We start from the raw sequence: 19,211 nt of genomic DNA, 5'->3' as shown, positions 1-19,211 counted from the left end.
GCGGCGGCGCAAATTAAACCCGGCGGTGCTGGTGGACGAGAGCTGGGCACAAGGACGTGTGACCACTCCGATCCCCGATTTCTCTTTTTTTTTCGTATTATAACGAACTCCACGAGCTGTGTTTTTCAGTATCAAATTTCGTGTGGTGTTTCATAACTTGGCCCTAGATTTTATCATCGCATTTTGATCGAGAATTTTAGAGGGATGACCCCAGCGAAATGTCAGGAGCAAGGGCTAGTAGTAGTACTGGACACCTGGTGCAACAGGTTCGAGATGGGACACGTCGTTTGACGTTTGCAACATGGCGTCAATTGAAATACTTTAGCAACCAAACACATACAGAAGGACTCAGGTTTTAGTTTGAAGTTTGCCTACTCCGTTCCCCCTCAATTATATAACTCTGCAATTTTAACAACAGTGTAAATACTAAGCAACCTTTGCAACCGTAATTTGCAAGAACCAGCTGCTAAGATTAGGTGGTACATTTTGTCATTATAGCTAATCATGGCATTTGGTGTAACTACAAAGGGTTCTTGTACCATGCCTAATTGGGGCATTACAAAAGAGGTGGTCAAATACTTTATATGGCTCTTAAATTTGCCTTTTCCAGAATAACATAGTAACTTCAGTTGGAGCAATAATTAGTACTCCATGTGTTATATCTTAAATTATTTTAGTTTTCTCCTAATTTAAACTTCTCCACCAAGTTTATACAAAAATGTACAAAAAACGTACAAAGGAGCTGACAAGTGGGCCCACCCCACATCCATGTCAGTGAAATCATCCTTCAAACAATTTTAATAGTTAGATGGTCAATTTTTTTTTTGGGTTTTAAAGTTAGGTGGCTAAAACCAAAGTCCTGCTATAGTTCGATAGTCAACAAGAACTTTTTCCTACTTTGGTGCAGGCTGACTGCACTCTAACTCTCTGAGAAGGGAGGACATGTGTATTATGGGTCTGTTTAGTTCATTTTGCAAAATTTTTTTGCAAAGGAATCTTGGTCATTTGAAGTACTAAATGAAGTCTATTTGCAAAACTTTTTGCATAGATGGGTTGTAAATCGCGAGACGAATCTAATGATGATAATTAATCCATGTTTAATCAATAATTAGCGGATGGTTACTGTAGCATCACTGTTGCAAATCATGGATTAAGTAGGCTCATTAGATTCTTCTCGCGATTTACAGCCCAACCATGCAAAAAGTTTTATAAATAGACTTTATTTAGTACTTCAAATTAGGAAGATTCCTTTTCACTTTAATGCGTTTACGACTTTTTTGCGTTTACATGTAAATAACTAAACAGGGCCTATATATCAAGGAAAGGTGAGAATGGATTTGGTGCCGCCGGAGGATATTCCTCACTGCCTCAGTGCTCTGTAGACGGTTTACTTTGTCCAGTAATTTGCGTTCTCAGAACTTGTAGGAATCTTAGCAAGCTGAAAAAACTAATCTTAGCAAACTGGATAATTACTAGACGCCAATGGCAATCGAGCTACCGGGGCCGTTCCTAGCAGCTCGGACGGGCCTTAAGGAACGGTGACGTGGCCGCAGCACGGGGAAGAAGCAGAACACGTCGAATTCTACACGCGTCGCTCGTCCATTGGCCGGCCACCGAAGGCTCGCCTCCCATTGGCCGGACGCCACGGCCCGCACCTGTCACAGTGGCAGCCGCCCTAGGCTCACCTCCTCCGGGCCCAGCCGTCAGTGAGACGACTCCGCGCGGTGAGCCCACCGGGTGGGTGAGCGAAAGCCATTCCGCCTCAGGCTCCCTGTTACTATTAAGCAGCCTCGCTCGCGCTTCGCGACGACCGGTAGAACACGAGCGGGCGCCTCAGAAGTCAGATCGGATCGTAAGCTTCTGCGAGTTCCCGTCGGGAGCCGCCAGGGATGGCGATTCGCGGGGAGTCTTCGTTTGCCCTCGCGGCACTGCTCGCGGTCGCCTCTGTCGCCGCCGTCGCCGGCGAGGTCTTCTTCCAGGAGAAGTTCGAAGGTGATACCCTTGATCCCACCCCTTTCGCAGCGCGATCCCGTTTGTTGCGATGCACCCAATTACTTGGATTGGATCTACACATCTAGTAGATCGATGAGTGCAGTGCCTGCGAACTGGTTTGGTGTTAGTTTGGTTGGATCTGTGGGGTTTTGGCGTTTCCGTGGGGTTTATGGCAGTACTTGTTTAGGGGTTTAGCTGTCTAAGAGTGTTGTGGGGGCCGGGGATCTGGTGTCGTTTCCGTGGGATAGTTTAGGGTTTAGAATTTTTCTGCCCATTTGAGGATGCCGGGTTGCTGCGATCCGGGGCATTCGGTCGTTTTTCTGTTGATCGGAGTGCATTTGCTCGCGGGATCTAGGGGCGTTTATCTGTAGTGTTCGGTCATCTCGGTAGGCCACATCACTTTAATTACTCGCTGGTTCTGATTGGACCTACTGGTTGTGGAATGTCATGCTAGTCGAATTCTCTGGTCGATAATTGTTGTCTGTTTATTTCTGTTATGCAGTTATTTGACGTCTGATAGTTGTATTCGATAATGTGATGACATTTACTTCAATTCCTCTTATGAGTCGGATCAAATATAACATATCTGTTTGTTCTGAAACATAGTTTGATTTTAGGATTTGATTAGGGAATGCTATTAATCAACCTAGGCCCCATTATGAGTTATCATGTTAATTTTTGTTGATTAGGTCCATGTTCTGCATTTACCAGTTTCAGTTTGTGCCATCAGGTATTCAGGTGGGTTAGGTCATCCATTGCATTTATCAGGGCTACAATCATAAGCGGATACTTCAGGAGTCTTTAACAATTTGCTTGCTGATTTTATTTGTTCTTATGATACACTGTGCCTGGCATGTTGCGTTGTATAAAAGGATCCTGTTTATGCCCAGATGGCTGGGAAAGTCGGTGGGTCAAGTCCGACTGGAAGAAGGATGAGAACATGGCTGGTGAATGGAACCACACCTCTGGGAAATGGAATGGAGATGCTGAGGACAAAGGTGAATGCACAATCCCTTTAAACACCTTAGAGAAGAAGATTGGTGATTTCAGTTTATTATGTACTGAACTGTGTTTCTTGTTGCAGGTATCCAGACCTCTGAGGACTACAGGTTCTATGCCATTTCGGCGGAGTACCCTGAGTTCAGCAACAAGGGTAAGACCCTGGTGCTGCAGTTCTCAGTGAAGCACGAGCAGAAGCTGGACTGTGGTGGTGGTTATGTAAAGTTGCTTGGTGGTGATGTGGACCAGAAGAAATTCGGTGGCGACACACCTTACAGGTAGCTTTGGACTCCATTCTCTCACTCTTTCCCCCTATTTATCTTATCATGTAGTTAACTTGGTACTTCTTTATTGCAGCATTATGTTTGGACCAGATATCTGTGGATACAGCACCAAGAAGGTTCACGCTATCCTGACAAAGGATGGCAAGAACCACCTGATCAAGAAGGATGTGCCTTGCGAGACTGACCAGTTGACACATGTGTACACTTTGATCATCCGCCCTGATGCGACATACAGCATTCTCATTGACAATGAAGAGAAGCAAACAGGCAGTGTCTACGAGCACTGGGACATTCTTCCCCCAAAGAAAATCAAGGACCCAGAGGCTAAGAAGGTACAGCTATGATATTGGTTGCTCTTTTTGAACTTTCTTCTTGTGTTTCTTCAGAAATAACAGTGGTTTTGTATTATTGATGGGCAGCCTGAAGATTGGGATGACAAGGAGTACATTCCTGACCCCGAGGACAAGAAGCCAGAGGTAATGTTTTTTTTTTGGTATTGTGTATATACGTTAATTATTTATGAAAAGTCTTACCTGGCCATAGTTGAGAGATCTATTTTGTCAGATATTTGCTCTTGCTTTAGCCACTAGTTCCTTGAATTTCTTTGAAAATATGCAGTTAGAAACAAGCTATTTCCCCCCCTGCAGCATGGCTCATTTCCTTTTTCCCATTACTTTCAGGGCTATGATGGCATTCCCAAGGAAATTCCTGACCCTGATGCTAAGAAGGTACTTAACCTGGCAATTTAGTATATATGTCATATGATGATAACAGTGTGACTTTTCTAAAATGTGGCATTGCAGCCTGAGGACTGGGATGATGAGGAAGATGGTGAATGGACTGCCCCTACCATTCCCAACCCAGAATACAAGGGACCATGGAAGCAAAAGGTATTACTGTTCCTTTGATCTAACAAACACTTAATCAGTAATGCGCATTCTGATGTCCAACAGAAAGTTCTTTCTTTTGCCAGAAAATCAAGAACCCGAACTACCAGGGTAAATGGAAGGCACCTATGATTGACAACCCAGGTATGTTCCCCTGAAATGAATTCTGTTTGCCTGCTACTGTTCAGCTAGTGAAATGTGAATGCTGATTCTTGTGCTTCACAGATTTCAAGGATGATCCGTACATTTATGCTTTTGACAGCCTCAAGTACATTGGCATTGAGCTGTGGCAGGTTGGTTTTGGATAGTCAGCAATTCATTTCTCTTGTCAAGATGGCAAAGGCAGTTAGTTATGCCGGCTTCTTCTATATACAGGTTAAATCAGGTACTTTGTTTGACAACATCATCATCACCGACGACCCTGCATTGGCTAAGAAATTTGCAGAGGATACCTGGGGCAAGCACAAGGAGGTTTGTTTTTCTTTTTGTAACCCCCATCACTGATCACTACCTCATGGTTGATCCAGCATGCACTAATTATGATGAGTTTTGACTTTTGACAGGCTGAGAAGGCTGCTTTTGATGAGGCTGAGAAGATGAAGGAAGAGGAGGTAATTTTTCTAACCCATAAAACATTTTGTGCTGAGGGGTAACTGTGAATTGCCCATTATGGTATAATTTGGTTGTTCAATGTTGTTGCCGTGCATCCTCTGGGTCCTTGTTGAAGTAGGTACTAGTTTTCTGATGATATGTGGTCAGCTTTCTGTGGTAGTGCCTCAGGTCAAGCCAATTGATATATGTTTAAGCACATGTGAGTTTAACTGATAAAACTACCCTGTCACTACCATAAAACCTAATCAAATGGTGGTAAATTATACAGTGTGAGTTTAGGTTTTGACTGATACCCCTGGCTCTGCTTTTTTGGTATTTGTCAAACAAATGACAAAATGTTGGATGTCTGAAGTCCTTGTTTTTTTTCTTCTGAAACGCCATGTTTTTCCCTGTTCTTTTGAAAATTTGCTTGTCGTTGATTATGAATATCTTTGTCAACAGGAAGCTGCCAAGGCCGGTGAGGACGATGATGACCTAGAGGTAAGCATTACATCTATCTTATTCTTCCTGGGCCATTTACTTTTGCGATGTACTTGATCTAAATTCTACATATATTAACCTCAGGATGAGGAAGATGATGAGAAGGTAGATGAGGACAAAGCTGACTCTGATGCTGAGGATGGCAAGGATTCTGATGATGAGAAGCACGTAAGTTGCTCATCCATGCAAAATTCTCAGTTCTGACAAAACAATTTCAGACGCACCAAATCTTGTCCTGACACTATGCAATGGATGTCATTTTTCCAGGACGAGCTCTAGATGGCGAGGATGAAGGGGTGGCCGCCAACCTTGGAGCCGTTGGCCAGGATTTACCAGTTCTCCCATTTTTCGTGATCAGAAGCTTTGACGCGTGTAGAAACTTTGCTAAGAAGCTGAGGGACAATTTGGGTCGCTGTAGCACTTTGTAGTTTGCCATTTTTCCCCAGAAAGAAAAAACTGATAGCACTGAACAAGGAAGATCTTCACCAGAAACTGCTATCTTCCGTTCTGGCGATCGCTACAGCGCGCGAGTGCCAGAACTTTGTTTCATGTAGGCCTGTGAAATCTTGAAAGGGCAAAGTTCTGGCGCAGGCGTGCGGCGCTGGGATCCTCTGCAGTACTGCTCGAGCGCTAACCTAGCGCACCCTACCCCTTTTATCCCTGCCTAATTGCGCACGGCTCATTTGTGTTTGAGCTACGCAACAACAGTAGGTATCTACTGCTCATACGTGGATGTTATTGTAAACGTGGGGTACAGGGTGGACCTGGGCTCCGGCTCCTCCCCCACCCAAAAGAAATTAGGGAAAATTGGATGTGTACCGCTGGTCTCGTCATCCAACGCCGGCGGTCTCTGCATCCTGTCTTCGACGCCACCGTCGACGTCGGTCCAACTGTGCCTCCTCTGAGGCGTCACAGCCACTCTACCCTTCTGCACCTCCGGGCGTGACGTTAGAAAAACTATCAGAAGTGGTAAATTTTAAAGAAGCAAGATCTTTCGATCTTATATAGCTAGAGATGATATGATCTTTTAGTGGTACATATCTAATTTTTTTAAAGAAATTTTCAAGACCGTCAGCCATCCAGTGCTAGAAAAACGTCCTCAAAACTGAGCCTGAGCTCATACATGATCCATCAAATATACTGCACCAATCTTTCGGCAAAAAGCTAGCGAGAATGACTGAATGATCGGTGCAGTATATTTGATGGATCATGTATGAGCTCAGGCTTTTTGTGGAGAACTCCGCTTTTTGTGGCTGTCATGCCTGGCCCAGCGCTCACGAAGCGCCCAGGGAAAATGGCCGATTCTGCGTCACATGAATGAGATGCTACCATATCGATTTTCTTGAAGAGGGTCTGTTATGGGCGCGTTTAGTTCCCCATCCAAAAATTTTTGGATGTCAAATCAGCACTTTGACCGGATGTCGGGAGGAATTTTCGGACACTAATTAAAAAACTAATTTCAGAACTCACTTAGAAACCACGAGACGAATCTTTTGAGGCCTTTGACCGCGTCATTAGCACATGTGGGTTACTGTAGCACTTATGGCTAATCATGCACTAATTAGGCTTAAAAGATTCGTCTCGTCATGTACATCCAAATTGTGTAATTAGTTTTGTTATTTAATTATATTTAGTGCTTCATACATGTGTTTAAAGGGGAGTTGAAAATTTTTGGGAACTAAACGCGCCCATAGTATGCTAACTCCTAACCTGAGAAGCTTTGCTAGCTAGATCCTTTGCTAGCTAGTTTTACTGTATGGGAGACCTGCTATATGTCTCTTGCCTTTGGCTTAGGCACTGCAGAAAGTAAAATGCGGCGAGTGCCGTCTCCTCGCATGCCAGCTCCTTGAGCTTTCACTATTAATTTCAGATAACGTTCGCCACTAATCTCCGATCACCACGTAGGACATTGGTTATGGATAGATGACATGTTTAAAGTCTCACTAGCTCCAGAGTTTAAAGTAATCAATAGCATGAATGTGATATGTGACAAAACAAACCATATAAAGTATTTTGTGCGCACGAGCAAGAAAAAAAGAGAGGTTTGAACATAGCAAGCTAACAACGTAACACGAGGAAACACTTGACTATTCTGAGCCAAATGGAGTGTGCCCCACTCTCCCCTGGTGCAGCTTTGCCCTGGTGAAAAATTTCTTGATTTGCTACGATACCATTATTCCCTTCTACCTCCCTCTTCTTCTTCTTCTTCTTCTTCTTTCCCCCCCTCTTCCTCCTTTTTCTTCTTCTTCTTCTTCATCTACAGCTGAAAATTATTGAGGGAGTTTTGGGAGGCTTCATGGGCTGCATGGGGTAGGGGGCTCCAGCCCCCCTGCCACCAGGCTGGATCCGTCCCTGCTTTTGTAGCTTTGCGCTGCTAATTTTTTAATTACTAATTGCCTTTTTAGTGTTTTCACAGCATTGACAGTAATATCGTGTAGAAGCACGATCATGTAAAAGAAGAAAAAACGGCGACCATGTAAAAGAAGAAAAACCAGCAGATGAGTTGGTATAATAGCAGAGATTACCATTGAATTTTTTTTTATCAACATAAGCACTTCAAGAAACCTAGATGAGTTGGTAGTAGTTGCTACAAAAGATCATACAGCCTTCTAGTACAAAACAATGCAACTAGAATAAATGGTTGTGCTAAGAAAAGAGTAAGACCAGTTTGATGTTTGCCCGGGTAATAATGGGGGCAGGATAACATACCGAGTCAGACCATTCACATAAAACATCACATGTAAATTATTCATTGTATTAGAGCACCGCTGGTGAAACACTGTCCTACAGTCAAAGCAACACGGTAATGTCTTGACAGTTTTCATGTCGATGAAACAAACAAATAGAACAAGGCTGGATCAGCAAACCAGACTCTGAATTATCTCATGTAAGAGACATCATCTTTCTTCGGCAAATTCTAGTGTGTCCAAGCACAATAGGGTGAATGGAGGCAGACAGTGAGACACCACATACAGAAACTAGCGCTACGCCATAGCACCAGCTTCTTCTTTCCTCTTGCGAGCCCACCTCGGGCTAACCTCGATGAGCCGATGCGGCATAAGCTGCCGCTCCTTTCTGGTTAGCTTCTTGTAGTTGCTCACTCTGAGTTTGGCAATCTTTGCCTCTTCCTCAGCTGTAGCTTCTCTAACCACCACTGTCAATCTGCACCTTGGTCGCACCATGACACCGCACCTCCCCTTGGCATGGTAAGATAGCCTCTTCAGGTAAAGTCCCTTTCCCACAAAGGCCTCCTCTGCAGGTTTTCAAAGGTTGCCGGAAGTATTTAGTATATATCAAATGAAGTGGATCACACATGCTTTATTTAAGAATCTTACCAACAATGAGCTTATCAGGATCCAATCCGTGGTTGTGAGATGCATTGGCACGAGCAGAATGGATCACCTGCGGTAATTAGTAAGATGAAATACTGGTAGAGTTTTTGGTCATTTTGACACTATGTGTTACAGGAAGCAGTTGAGTAGTCAAAAGTTCACTAAGAGGACCTGGTAAACAGTTTTGGCAGCCCTTTTAACTGTCACTTGCAGCTGCAACAAGGCATCTTCCACACGCATACCTCGGACCAGATTCGCTACTAGATTCACCTTCTTTGGGCTCTAAAACAGCCAGAAAGCTTCATATATAAGAGATATAAACATCTGATTATACTAAATTACAGGGGGGGGGGGGGTGGGGATGTGCAGTATATCAGTTGATGCAAGCCGTGCAACCTTCTTCTGTGGTTACCATATATGCTTAATATTTGTATCAAGTGTTTTAGTAATTCGAATTGAACTGAAGTTAAGTAATAGTGCAGCTTCTAGAAACTCCAATATCGATTTGGCAAGTTCAATTGAAACCTCGGGACTAAAAGGCTTTTGGTGATGATGGCGTAACCATTGAAACGGCATGAAGCTATAGTTGGCTATTTCAGAGAACACACAGGCTACATGCAGCTAATTATGATATTTTTTTCACATTAATAGATATGCCATTGGGGACATACTCACATACCCAATAAATTGTTCCACGGAAAGAAATAACTAGTCCTGCAGTGTTGTTACCTGTTTGATATCCTTTTTTATGGCTTGGACCCTCAATCGCTTAACCACAGCCCCCTTTTTGTCAGTCTCTTCACTGTCACCCAGTGGTGGCGTCAAAGGAGAAGAAATAGGAACCATAGCATCATCTGCAAGCAAGTTCCTTGTAGTTGATATTCCCTGCAATGAATTGCCAATATCCATACAAATAGTTACCCTAGAAACTTAAATACTTAATAAAGAATGACAATGTAATTCTGCTTCATATATAGAACCACCATACAATTGAACAATTATAGAAAGTATTTTGCTAAAATTTTCTGTTGGTATCAAACAGAAATGATTGCAAGGTTCTAATCAATTATTATATAAAACATGCTAGTTGCACCAGAAAGAAAAACATAGATCATTTACTACGGCTTTTCCTTTCTTATTCTCATAAAAAAAATAGAGTCACAAACATATAAGAAGCACGAGGGAAGCGAATTACAGCATTGCGGATAAACTGATGAAAATTTGCTGGGATACTCCTTGAGGCAAAGGCTTGTGCCCTGAATAGATTTGCATATTGACCTACATGAAAGCATCACAATTATAAGCTACAAAAAGATATTCCTGAACAAAGATCCATACTTGGAGAAACTGTGAAATCAGCAAGTAGATTGATTGACATAACATTTCACTACTAGTGGTTAGATCTCTACCACTTATAATAAAGCTAAAAGGGACATGATGCCAATATCAGATGGAGAAATAAGGAAAAAAAAATATCTCAAAAGCATTGACTACCTGACTAACGACCAGCTAAATAAACAGAACCCGATCATTTGATACAGCTATTATCAGCACAGACAACTATCTACATCTTCAAATTAGAGCAAGCCTAAGTTTTCGAGGCTTCAGATCGAACTGAGGATGCGTATGAATACAATACAGCATGAGGCGTCAAAGGATCAAAGCTAGGGGGGATCACGCGCTTACCTAAGCCGGATGTCGCATTTCCGCTGCTGCTACAGATGGTCGGGAGCACACCGCCATCACATCTCCCCGCCGTCTCCGCTGCGGCGCCGAGCCGCCGAAGAACGGCGCGAGCGCCCACCGCTCGCCATACCGCCATCCCCGACACCCGCCACCGGCCGCCGCCGCCGCCGAATATCGAGTGCGAAAGGGAGAGAGGAGGGTCAGTTCGCACGCGAGCGAAGGGGCGGCGAGTCGGGTTCTCTGGTTGAGTTCGGCCCATTGGCTGAGATAATTGTATAGGTTTTGTGGCCAGGTGAGCTCCCACGGTGGGCCGAGCAAAGTTGCACGGCCCAAAAATCATCCAGTGGTGTGACTGGTGACTTTTTTTTTCAGCAAGTGTGACGGACTTTTTTATCACAAGAAATTGAAGTAAGTTACACCCATATATAGTAGCATAATAACTTAACAGTTGCTTGCAGATTAGTCCAACAACTTGTAAACTGCTCTATATGGGGTAACAACTACAGCAAGGTAAGTTTGGAATACTTGTAAGTTATAATACCATAATATTTTCTTATGTCCGACCATATTCTTCAAATTGTTAAACACTCAATCCCGCATTTAATTCACGTCGTCACATATATTATGGTTCACATCAGGTAGATCAGGTGCTAGATTTTCATATGCTTCATGATGTACATCTTTGCAGATTCATAACCTAAATATTATCGAAAATAAATAACAACTATTAGACTTCAACCCACTTTCTCTGTTTACTTTCTAGAACACGAGATTGGTCCCTGACAGAATACACCTTCTTCCATCTCCTTCCAATCAATTGAGTGGTTCCGGTACACCTCAACGTGATATAACTTTACAACGTCCAATACTAAATTAAACGAAGCTAACGCTGAGCAAAATTATCTTATGTGAAGCATTCCTTCTAGCTAGCATATAGAAGGAAAAAAAAAGCTCTAAAGAGAGTAGTAAGTTGTCACCTAATTACCATCTGCTCACTCGCGAAAATAGTTGGTGGAAATTAGCTCTCTAAACTTCTATTTCCAGTCCACCAAAACTGATGCTACCATCAAACAAGCAAGCAATTTGTAAACCCTTCTTCTAAACTCCTGCTTCACACCGCTAACCAATGCAGCAGCCGTAACTCTGTTGAGTGTTGAAGCAGGCGAAGTAAAAAGCCTTTAGGAATAGATAGAGAGATAGGGAGCCACGAAGGAAATGAGGGGAACAGTTTTTGTGTGACGGTTGCGGGGAACAGTTTTTGTGGTGTTTGCAGTGAATTTTTTTTATTCTTAATCTTTTTTTAATAATATTTTAAGTTTAACCCGGTTGGCATTTTATTTGCACACCATAGCCCGTTTGGTCGCGCCAGCCGTAGTGGCGCGGCTGACGCGACAGAGCCGCCACACTGGCGGGACGACCCGGCTCTGTGCCACGTGGGCGCTGACGTGGGCGTCCCTGTCGCTCCACATGCAGTGGCGCGACAAGGTTTGTCGCGCCATGAGGGCTGGTACGACAGGGCTAATGACCTGGGCCAGCGCCGGCCCCCTTCCTCCCCTTCCTCCCACTCTTTCCATCTCCACCCCGACCAGAACACCGCCAAGCGCGTCGCCGACCGCCGCCGCTGCCCAGATCCCCGCAAAATCCGGCGATTTGGGGGGGGGGGGGGAAGTGGGGAACGATTTCCCCCACTTTTCCTCTTCGTTTAACCTTGTACATTAGTAGTTGTTAGTGATTTTTGTTGTTTAGGGTTAGGTTCTTGATGTGAGAAATAGTGTTGTAGTTGCTAGTGTAGTCATGTTTGGAGGTTTAGGTGGTACTCAGATGGTACTCTGCTCGCGATTTTGATGTGAGGAAGTAGTTGCATGGATCGTTTAACATTTGTTCTAGGATTGAGTAGTGGAAAAGATAATGAGGGTTTGATTTATGAATAATAGGCAATGTGGATTTGTTTGTGTAGGTGATTTCTTTGTATAAGCGATCAAGGTATAGGCAATGGATGAATTAGTTCGGTTCTTTCAGGGGGTATGATTAAGGAAAATGGAGAGTTTGAGAATATGATAGAGGATGTTGAACTTTTCGATAGTTCTTCATCGTTCAAGGATTTGGTAGATCGAGTTGTTTCAAAGCATTCTTGTGGCATTGATGAAATATTTCTGAGGGGCAGATTTGATTGTGGTAAAGCTAGAGCACATTATGTTATGTTGACATTGGAATCGGAGATGCATTGGAGGAAGTACAAGAATATAGTAGCTCGTGCAAATGTAGTTTGTTGGGAGGTGGTTGTTGAAATAACCCGTAGAACTAGATCACAAGAACCAGTTGGGATAGTAGATGAAGTTCCATTTCGTATTGAGAATATAACTCAAGAGTCAACTGTTGTAGAAGATGTCCCAAATCTCACTTCTGCTAGTGATTTTGTTTTGGATTATGATATAGCCATCACTTCTGATCATTTCAACAACGGTACCTTCGAGGAGGAGGATGACAGGGGTGCTGGAGAGGATCATGATATTTCTTTAGGTTTTGAGGACAATGAATACGATAGTAGTGATGACGACGACGATGATGAAGACACTGGGGAAGAAGAACCGGAGGATAATGCTAGGGTGCCCCAAGTAGAGCAGGAAAATGATGACAGCGATGGATCCAACGCTAGTGATGAGGGAATAGGTGGTGATGAGGAGTGTAGGGATGAGTCAATGGGTCGGGCTGTTAATAACGCTGATGAACGATTTAGTTATACCGCTGAAAAGTTGCGCATGTTGAAGCTAGCCCACGTTGAAGTCCCGGCGGTTTCAAATGCTAAGGATCTTAGCAGGATCCATAGAGCCATTTGTGTCTCATACATTTTTGAAAGTGAGTCTGTAATTGATAGTGACAGTCCAGAGATTCGCAAGGGCATGAAGTTCAATTCACTTCCAGAGTTGCAGTTTTTCTTGGCTGATTATGCAGTGCGTCATCATCGTCCATTTAATGTGGTTCATTCGGACAAGAGAGTACGGTACGATGTGCTATGCAAGCAGGGATGCCTATGGGGTGTTTGGGCATGGATTGTTAGGGGCACTGGTCAGTGGAAAATCACCAGAGTAAGACAGCCTCACACATGTGCATCCTCGAAACCAAAGCAAGTTCACGCACAGTGCATGGCATGTTACCTAGCACATCGCATTCTTGGTATTATTCAGAAGTACAGTGACACATCAGTTCCTTGGCTTATGGAGTTAATTTTTGCCTTTAGTTGTTACCGGGTGAAGTACTCGAAAGCATGGCATGCAAAACATCATGCTATAGCTCTGTTGTGGGGAGATTGGCTAGAGTCATATGCAAGGGTGCCCAGAGTTTTGACGGGCATGTCCCTCTTCAATCCAGGGATTAGGTGGTTCATCTACACGGGAAATATGATGCTCCCTCACAACAGAGTGTACAAACACATTTTACAAAAGGTGTTCTGGTGCTTTCCCCAATGTGCTGAATCATTCCAGCATTGCCAACCTGTGATCCTCGTGGATGCCACATTCTTGATGGGTAAATACAAGGGGACACTAATGATGGCAGTTGCCATGGATCCTGAGAGGCAACTAGTTCCGCTAGCATTTGCTTTGACCGAAGGAGAAAACAACGATAGCTGGTCCGGGTACATGAAGCTGGTGCGGCGGTATGTATTGGGTCCCTCCAGGCAAGTTTGTATGATATCTGACCGGCACCATGGTCTCCTAAACTGCGTTAAAGAGCACATGGATGGATTTCCCCCTCTTGTGCACACGTGGTGCATGCGACACTTTGCAGCAAATATGTGGAGGCGTCCGAAAAAGAAGAAACTAATTGGGAAACTAAAGTTGCTTTGTTCAATGTGCACGAAGAAAGCTTTTGAAGAAAAACTTGCAGATTTGGAGAAGGAAATGAATGAGATGGCCAAGGAGTGGCTGAAAGGCGAAATGGCGGACAAGGATAAATGGGCTCTTGCTTATGATGAAGGGGGGGAGCGGTACGGTATCATGACCACAAACAACGCTGAGTCATTAAACAATATATTCAGGGGTATTCGTTCAAGACCTATTGCAGGCATTGTAGAGTTCTCCTTTGAAAAGTTGAACGAGTACTTCGTCGATAGATGGGGTAAAGCCCGGAGTTTGTTGGATAAGGGTCAACAATGGGGACTAATAGCGGAGGAACACCTTAAGGATGCTGAGGATAGATCGGTGAACCAACTTGCAGCGCCTTACGGCCCTGAAAGAATGATTTATGGTGTTAGAGGTGCAGGTGGTACAAATATAGGAGGAGAGAATTATGGAGGACACCATTACAAAGTGGACCTCAGATCTGACGAGTGCACTTGCATGACACCACAGTTGTTACACCTTCCATGCTCCCACCTAATAATGGCTTGGAGAGCTTGAGGACTTTGTTTGAAAAGCCCCACTTATTTGAGTCCGTACTACGCTCGGTCGAACACAATCAACATATGGGAGTCCAGTTTTGAGCCTTACATCGATCCATCCCAATGACCCGAGTACAAGGGACTAGAGTACGTGCCAGATGCATCATTGTTGAAACCTAAAAAAGGAAGGAGGCGGAAGAAAAGGCTCAAAGGTGACATGGACGAGTCGCAAGGTTGGGCTAGTATGGACTATGGCACCGGTGATTTCGATGAGGACAGGAGCCAGAACTGTTGTTCCAAGTGCCATAGATTTTGTTCTCGGTGCAAGTGTAAGAAGAAAAAGAAATCGAAAAGGAAAAGAACGGCCCAACCTAACGCGAGAAAGAGAATAAGGCATAGCACACGGGGAGAGGTACAATAGTTTGTGCTTAGCATAAATAATAATTAGCAATACAAGTTTCAATAGAGGTCATTGTTACTCTACATTCGCTGTTGTACTTACCATCAACAATAACAGTTGCAATAAAATTGATTGATCGTCTACATTTAGTGTTTTACTTACTATGATCATTTTAATTACTATTCGGTTCATTTTATTTTGGTTTGTACTGATCAAGTTTTGATTCGTCACTACAGGATGGCACACCCCACGTTCCCCCTACTGAGACGTTCTATGACTCCAACCACCGAGCACACATCCTAGTTGACCGTGGCGAGGTTAGTATTTGTTTTACCCAATACTTCATTTTTATTTTTTTTCTGCCCTCTAACGACTCCTTTGCTACCATATCAGGTGTTGCAGCCCCTCCGCGCACGTACCCACTCTCCACTTTGGTGGGATGAGCGGTATGTGCCATACCTTCGCCGGGCCGAGATGCTTCCTCTGGCTCGTGTTGTCTGTGCGGGGCTCCCAGTTATGGATGCACCTCTGCTGACTGCTTTTGTGGACCGTTGGAGGCCAGAGACACATTCATTTCGTTTACCTTGTGGGGAGGTCAGCATCACTTTGCAAGATGTGGCAATGATTCTTGGGCTACCTTTAGAGGGAAATGCAGTGATCGGCATAATTCAGACTGATGGTTGGAGGGATATGGTGGAAGCACTGATTGGGATTCGACCACCAGAACCACCTGAGGGAGTCAAGGACAGGAAGACCTCAGGGGTTAGCTCGGCTTGGTTGAGACAGGATTTCAACCATTGTCCTCAGGGAGCACCTCAGGAGGCTGTAGAGCAGTATGCTCGCGTGTGGTTGTGGCACCTGTTTGGGGGCTTCTTGTTTCCTGATGGTTCCAGGAACACTATCTCATGGATGGTCCTTCCAATTCTGGGACAGCAGTGGGAGAACATTGCTCAGTACAACTGGGGGTCGGCAGCACTAGCTTGGCTTTACCAGCAGCTTTGTGACGCATGTCGGCGTGCTGCAATGACTTGAACCTAGGAGGTTGTGCATACCTCCTACAAATCTGGATTTGGGAGCGGTTTCCAGTTGGCCGGCCTTACCGTGGAGAACTAGAGGTAATACTTGGCTTACCTTGTGAATTTTTGGTTTAGTGCACATTATTTGTTGTTGTTAACCCTAATATTCCTCCGTTTGCAGCCGTGGCCGCACCATGATCCTGAGTTGAGGCCCACTATTGCTTACTGCTGGAAGAACATTGGAGCTATCAGAGGGGATCCTGTGCGCTGCTACATGCGTTACATGGACGACCTAGATTGCCTCACACAAAATCAGGTACTAATATGCATCATGTTTTGTAAATAAATGCTTATGTCCCCACATGTTCTAATGCTTGCATGTTACGTAGATATTCTGGATACCGTACAGTCGAACCGAGCTGGAGGAGTTTCAACTGAGTTACATGTGCACAAGAGATGCAGAACTGTGGAAGACTTGTGTGCCTTTGATTTTCTTCTTTGTAGTCGAGCTCCACTTGCTGCACCGTGTGAAGAGGCAGTTCTCAAGATTGCAAGACTTCCCTCCGGAAGCTATTTCGACATCCCAAGCATTGCATAGGTACATTGTATTTAACTCGAATTTCATTTTTCCTTGCATATATAATGTCACTAATAGACCGCTCATATGTCAGAATTGACAGGAAGAAACGGTACACTGAGAATGATTGGCGTGTCAAATATGCAGTGCCACTGGCTTAGTGGGAACAGAAACAAAGGATGGATCTGGAAAGTGGACCGGCACATAGGCACAATCATTACAAGGAGTACCTACGTTGGTTTCATTCATTGACCAGAGTTTCAATCAAGCCGCCATGATCAACTGATCCTATAGAAGACCATGCGGACACCGACGATGATGATGATATCATCAACGAGTACGATGACATGACTCACACTGGAGTGCAGCCCGAAAGGGGCCCTTTGCAGAACTACATGGTACATCACGCTATTTGAATGTTGTGTCCTTAGAAACATATTCACAATTTCAATTATGTTAGGACTCACTCAATCGTATCAGGCACAACAACTCGGGCGTCTCGCTAACGAGGCAGGCGTGGCAATGGCTCATGCAAGCGAAGGAACAATGGAGGGGGCCACTTTAGGGCATTTGTCGAGGTTACCATATTTTTGTTCAATCATATTGTCACCATCTTTGTAATACTTTGTTATGGGTGTTGCCTAACATTTTTCGCCTGAATACAGAGGGTCTGCTGGAGTTGCAGGCGGATGGCCGCGAAGCTTAATTGCATGGCTCGCCCTGACGAGGCCTTCGGTCCATAGGCACCTAGTGCAGGAGCTTCAAGTGCACGTGGGCCTACTTCTAGCACACAGACACCACTTCACTACGGTAACATGACCGCTACAACTTCTTTGCCTTCCGCTTCCAGAAGTCATTCGTGATCTACTTCGAGGACGACATCACGTTCCTTGTTAAGGGGGAAAGCTATCCAATCACCCCAAAGCAGTGAAGAGTCCGACCAGCAAGAGAACTCAGAAGATGATGACCCAAGCTATCAGGTTCTCAGGATGTAACAGATGTTTGATGCTCCCCATCAACGTAGACTCAGGGCGAATCGAGCCAGGTCAGCATGTGTAATTCAAATCATATAACTAAAATGTGATGATGTAGACAACATTCCTCTTAAAGATGCCTCAATACTTCGAATTTTTGTTGCAGGCACCTCGAGACTCAGGGACCACTTCCCCTCCGCCTCGCCGACAATGGCGATCTCGTGACCACACCGACGTTGGTAGCGGGAACGTGCTCCCAACAGCCCCTGGAAGGCAACGGCGTGCCACTGATCCTTTCAGCCCTCCCGTCCAGCGCCGCCGCCGTAGATGAAGAAGCAGTGGCACTATGTGCCTCGAGCTATTCTAAATAGGTCAACTAGAGCTTTAGTGAACTTTCTACATTTGTGACAATTTATTTGTGCTTGTGATGGACAATATGTGGTTCCGATGGACTATTTGTGCTTGTAAGGGACTACTTGTGCTTGTAATGGACTACTTGAGCTTGTGATGGACTACTTGTGCTTGTAATGGAGTACTTGAGCTTGTAATGAACTATTTACTAGATATCATGCATTCAGCTCCTTATGGAACTTGGATTATGCATATGGTGATTAAGGTGCCATCTCAAAATACTATACATGTTTGTGTGTATGAAATGTATTGAGAAATGTTCTTCATGTAGTACGACCATAGGATTAGAGATTTAGAGGCTGTACATAGAGGCTAGAAAGGTGCAGCCTTCCTTGTTTCCTTGGCCAGATTTATGCTGTACAGTGTTGGAGATTGTGTGTGTGTGTTGAACATTGATATCCAGAGTGGGTTTGGTCTATGTAAGTAATGGAGGTTGTGCTAGACATTGTTAATTGTCTCCCTATTTTTGTGTTCTCTTTTAGATGTTATCTTGGCTCCTGGGTTTGTTCTCTGAATTCTAAATCATGTGATGCACATTTTTCTTGAACACCATGTGCATATGATTTTGAAGTTATTTTATTCCTAGAAACACATTATCTTTTGAAAAAAATGGAGTATTGCTTTTCTTAAAGAACCCTAGCTGCTGTGGTTTACAATACTATGATCTTGGTGTTCAATAGGTCACCTCATGTTTAGTAGACCCCATTCAATTCTTTTTCTCGGTGTTCTGTGATGCCTTTGTCGCGCCAGCCCGAGTGGCGCGACAAGCCTGTTCAGTCGCGCCACCAAGCCAGAAATGCAGCCCATTCTGGGCTGCGAGAGAGGTTGGAGAGGCAGAACGGCCTTGTCGCGCCATCTGGCCTGGCGCGATAAAGAGGCACTATCACGCCAAAGGGAGTGGCGCAACAAGACTGTGCAGTCGCGCCACCCCGTGAGAAATGCAGCCCATTCTAGGCTGCGAGAGAGGTTGGCGCGGCAGAGCGGCCTTGTCGCGCCATCCGGCCTGGCGTGACAAAGAGGCCCTGTCGCGCCAATGGTAGTGGCACGACAAACCTGTGCAGTCGCGCCACCGCTCTAGAAATGCAGCCCATTCTAGGTTGCGAGGGACGATGGCGCGGCAGAGCGGCCCTGTCGCGCCAGGCGGGTGGCGCGACAAGGGCAAGTACAAAATGACATAATAGGT

At 44.6% G+C, this 19,211-nt stretch overlaps 2 protein-coding genes across 4 annotated transcripts; one reads left to right on the top strand and one right to left on the bottom strand.

The window, feature by feature from the left end:
• The first annotated feature begins 1,759 nt into the window (after positions 1–1,759).
• LOC120698164 (calreticulin-like) lies at positions 1,760–5,774 on the top strand. Of its 3 annotated transcripts, none has more exons than XM_039981694.1 (14): positions 1,760–1,992; positions 2,883–2,990; positions 3,077–3,269; positions 3,349–3,607; positions 3,695–3,751; positions 3,956–4,003; positions 4,079–4,165; positions 4,249–4,306; positions 4,388–4,455; positions 4,538–4,633; positions 4,726–4,773; positions 5,216–5,254; positions 5,339–5,422; positions 5,522–5,774. In XM_039981694.1, exons 1-14 carry the CDS (start codon positions 1,890–1,892, stop codon positions 5,531–5,533), a joined length of 1,260 nt encoding a protein of 419 aa, XP_039837628.1. In that variant the 5' UTR covers positions 1,760–1,889; the 3' UTR covers positions 5,534–5,774. The 3 variants fall into 3 exon arrangements, with proteins under 3 accessions (XP_039837628.1, XP_039837629.1, XP_039837627.1); XM_039981693.1 differs by having other exon boundaries at positions 1,799–1,992; positions 2,865–2,990; XM_039981695.1 differs by lacking the exons at positions 3,695–3,751; positions 3,956–4,003 and having other exon boundaries at positions 1,797–1,992; positions 2,865–2,990.
• Positions 5,775–7,975: 2,201 nt separating this feature from the next.
• LOC120698166 lies at positions 7,976–10,518 on the bottom strand. The gene is made up of 6 exons (XM_039981696.1): positions 10,273–10,518; positions 9,782–9,864; positions 9,316–9,471; positions 8,758–8,868; positions 8,590–8,656; positions 7,976–8,507 (listed from the first exon to the last, which is right to left on the bottom strand). Exons 1-6 carry the CDS (start codon positions 10,406–10,408, stop codon positions 8,239–8,241), a joined length of 822 nt encoding a protein of 273 aa, XP_039837630.1. The 5' UTR covers positions 10,409–10,518; the 3' UTR covers positions 7,976–8,238.
• Positions 10,519–19,211: the final 8,693 nt, after the last annotated feature.

This window comes from Panicum virgatum, chromosome 3K (genome assembly GCF_016808335.1).
Source record: "Panicum virgatum strain AP13 chromosome 3K, P.virgatum_v5, whole genome shotgun sequence".
Lineage (NCBI taxonomy): Eukaryota > Viridiplantae > Streptophyta > Magnoliopsida > Poales > Poaceae > Panicum > Panicum virgatum.
Note: the sequence above shows the minus strand (reverse complement) of the source record. Positions and strands in the feature narration are given on the sequence as shown.

Bases quoted from the DNA above. Each gene is read 5' to 3' on its own strand.
- LOC120698164 (XM_039981693.1), top strand. From the start codon at position 1,890: ATGGCGATTCGCGGGGAGTCTTCGTTTGCCCTCGCGGCACTGCTCGCG. The intron at 2,991-3,076 runs GTGAATGCACAA...TTCTTGTTGCAG, and splicing joins TGGAGATGCTGAGGACAAAG to GTATCCAGACCTCTGAGGAC. The intron at 3,752-3,955 runs GTAATGTTTTTT...CATTACTTTCAG, and splicing joins CCGAGGACAAGAAGCCAGAG to GGCTATGATGGCATTCCCAA.
- LOC120698166 (XM_039981696.1), bottom strand. From the start codon at position 10,408: ATGGCGGTATGGCGAGCGGTGGGCGCTCGCGCCGTTCTTCGGCGGCTC. The intron at 9,865-10,272 runs GTAAGCGCGTGA...GCTTTCATGTAG, and splicing joins AAATGCGACATCCGGCTTAG to GTCAATATGCAAATCTATTC. The intron at 8,508-8,589 runs GTAAGATTCTTA...GAAAACCTGCAG, and splicing joins TCCTGATAAGCTCATTGTTG to AGGAGGCCTTTGTGGGAAAG.